Genomic DNA, 3,278 nt, shown 5'->3' with positions numbered 1-3,278 from the left:
TTGGAATCGTTTTCGGGTATGTCGACAAAACCCGCACCTTTTTTGCTGTCGTTTTCTCGGGTTTGTCGTTAAAACTCGAGCCTTCGTTTCCTGGTTTGGGCGTCAGAACCAGTGTCAGCGTGAGTAGGGCTTGGAAGCATTGGGTCGGCGTGGCTTCGGTGAGTACACCGTCTAGAGTAGGCAACTTTTTTGAATTTGGTGTGGTGGACTGGATTGGCATCGCTTTTTTTGGATTTTCGCTTACGTCGTGGTGGTGTTTGCTTATTGCGTGGCATTCTAAGCTAGCAGAATGTCGCTTCGAGAACACTCAAAGTTGATGAGTGTCACTGTGGACGCCATCAAAACTATCGAAAAGTTTGTCGATGATTACGATGCCACGGTTGATCGAAGTAAAATTGAGTCGAGGTTGATGAGACTGGATCAATTGTACAGTCGATACGAAACAGTGTCTATTGAGGTGGAACTGTTGATGGAGGACACAACGGAAACCAAAGCTACGTTCATCAACATGCGCGGTGAGATGGAGGAAAGGTATTATCGATTACGTGACTTCCTCACCTTGAACAAACCCGGCAAACACACTCCGCCCCACACTTCTCACGTGACTTCGTCTGTTGTCCGACTGCCAAAGATCGACCTTCCGACGTTCGATGGTGAGATCGATAATTGGATCCCCTTTCATGATGCCTACCGTAGTCTAATCCACAATAATAAGGATCTGGCTGCTGTCGACAAATTCCACTATTTGATGACGGCGCTGAAGGACCCAGTAAAGCGATTACTGGATACCACGAGCATCACGGGGGACAACTACAAGATTGCATGGGATCTTTTAGTGAGTCGGTACGACAATAAGCGCCTTCTTATCAAGAACCATATCAGTTCGCTTTTCAACGTAGAACTGGTAGAAGAGGAGTCTTCTGATGCTATCTTGGCACTCGTTGACCATTTCGAACGCCACGTGAAGATTCTAACGACGTTGGGGGAGCCGACCACAGAATGGAGCTCTCTGTTGGTGCACATGTTGTGCAGTCGCCTGAATCATAGCGTTTTGAGGGACTGGGAGAGGTCAACAAGCGAGGATAGGAAGAAGATTCCGACATACAGTGAGCTGATAACCTTTTTGAAAGATCAAGCCCGGATTCTGCTTTCGCTGAACAGTGGAAGCACTACATCTATCATTGTAATGGAAAAACCCCATCACTCCGGAGCTTACACCGCAGCCGTTTCGAAACCCCTTCCACCAAAAGCCACTAGTCGCATCTACGACTGCGAAGAGTTCAAACGGATTCAGCTTGAGCAGAAGCAGGACACCGTCCGGAGGAAGAAGTTGTGTTGGAACTGTCTGGGGTCTAGCCACTTCAGTCGTGAATGCTCGTCCAAAACCTGCCAGAGATGCAACGAGAAACACCACACATTGCTGCATCCGTTCTCCCCCAACGTTCATTGCCCTCAATCCCACGCAAACCCACCAGATCAATATACTTCCGATTACAACGACGAGTCTGTGATCTCTGCACTGTTGTCAATCCCTTCTCCACTTGCCTCCACAACCACACCCGCCATCCAGCAGCCTACTTTCAACTCGCTAGCTGCATCAAACTCGTCCGAAACAAGCCACTCAACAGTCTTGCTGTCCACAGCCGTGGTCAAAGTCCATGGTCCTTCGGGGCGGTCCACTTTCGTCCGAACTCTGTTGGATTCCTGCTCGGAATCGAATTTTATCACCGAACGGATTGTTCAGCTCCTGGGGCTGAATCGACGAAAGCAGGCTGCAGTTATCGCCGGAATGGGTGGATCTACAGTCAACAGTCACCAGTGCACCAGTGCAGTGCGTTGCCAAATTCAGTTCTGTTGACTCCACCTACTCGAACACACTGACGTTCAGCATTCTTCCCACAATCACCAATGACCTGCCCGGAAGGAGAGTTGACATCTCCGATTGGGAACTTCCTTCTACTGTGGTTTTAGCCGATCCCGATTTTGCCAAGCCACAGAGCATCGACATGGTTATCGGTGCTCAGCTTTTCTTCAGCCTTCTGCGAGATGGTCAACTACCTGTCGCGACCGGTTCTCCTGTCAATCAGCCAATTCTCCAACGCACCGTGCTCGGTTGGGTAGTCAGTGGTCCTGTAACCACGAATGGTCAGGCACGAAATTCAACAACACGTGCTCTGCTGTGCACTACTGTTCACCACGAGAAACCTCACCAAGCATATCACGTTCGGCAGTCTCTGGGAGGCCGCGGCCAGTTCGACGAATCACTACTTCCGAGGACTCGAAGTTTACGAAATCGAAAGCTACCCCACCTTGCAGTTCATGACCGCTGGAACAGCGTCGTCGATACACCCTGGCGCGGATGGACTGCCTTCAGAACAACAACGTAATAGACGCTACCGACCATAAATCTTAACGTTCATTCATTCTGTTAAAGTTAAGCGTAGCTTTGAATTAGACTTTGTGTTTTAATGAAATCCTTTCATGGGGGGCGGTATGTTGCGTCCAACGCAATAAATGAGAACTGCAAAATCAACAAAATTGTATCACACCCAGCACACGTTTTGATTCACTGTGAACACCACATACTATACTGTTGGGATAGAAAAATGCTCATTGATTCCTCATATTCAGTTAACACCATCTCTCTGACCCGTCCGGTCGCGAATATACACCGTTTTTGTAGAGCGACGCAGTGAAGTTCATCATTTCTCTGAACCGAAATCCCGAATTGAAGTGACCGTGTCTTCCGCGATCAAGTGACCTATCCCGAATTCCGTCCACTCCGCCGTTGTAGGCGCAGACACTATCGAAGAGGAGTCCGTGTGTGGACAATATTCTTCTGGAAAAACCTGCAGAAGTTTCTCTAGAAGTTCCTCTAGGGATTGTAACGTTTTGACGTTTTTATTATTTTAAGTAAAATAAAGTTTGAATTCAATTAGATCAAATTGATATATTTTTTGAATATTTTGATTTTGATTTTAGAATTTGTTTTTTTTTTATAATTAATTATTAGTTTTCATGATTATTTTTAGTTAATTTGTAGCTTTTGACGTTTTTATCTTTTTTAAGTAAAATCTCATTTGAATAAGATCCGTTGAATTTGACTTTCAGTTTGAACCGTTTCCATTAGTAGAGATTATCCGTTTCATGTAAGGTTTGTGTCTAGGCTAAGCTAATGACGATTCATGTTATGTATCTTATAGGGTTTTTTCGATGGCGCAAAATAGATTTGCAGCCATGTGCGAGTTGAATTTGGCGCACTTGTAAATAATTGTTTG

General features: G+C 46.1%; 1 protein-coding gene across 1 annotated transcript; it reads left to right on the top strand.

The window, feature by feature from the left end:
* The first annotated feature begins 289 nt into the window (after nucleotides 1-289).
* On the top strand, nucleotides 290-1,858 carry LOC134290183 (uncharacterized). The gene has a single exon (XM_062857245.1). The coding sequence runs from the start codon at nucleotides 290-292 to the stop codon at nucleotides 1,856-1,858; it is 1,569 nt and encodes a 522-aa protein (XP_062713229.1).
* Nucleotides 1,859-3,278: the final 1,420 nt, after the last annotated feature.

Source organism: Aedes albopictus, chromosome 3 (assembly GCF_035046485.1).
Source record: "Aedes albopictus strain Foshan chromosome 3, AalbF5, whole genome shotgun sequence".
Lineage (NCBI taxonomy): Eukaryota > Metazoa > Arthropoda > Insecta > Diptera > Culicidae > Aedes > Aedes albopictus.
The sequence above is the reverse complement of the archived record's forward strand: the minus strand, read 5'-3'. Positions and strand labels throughout refer to the sequence as shown.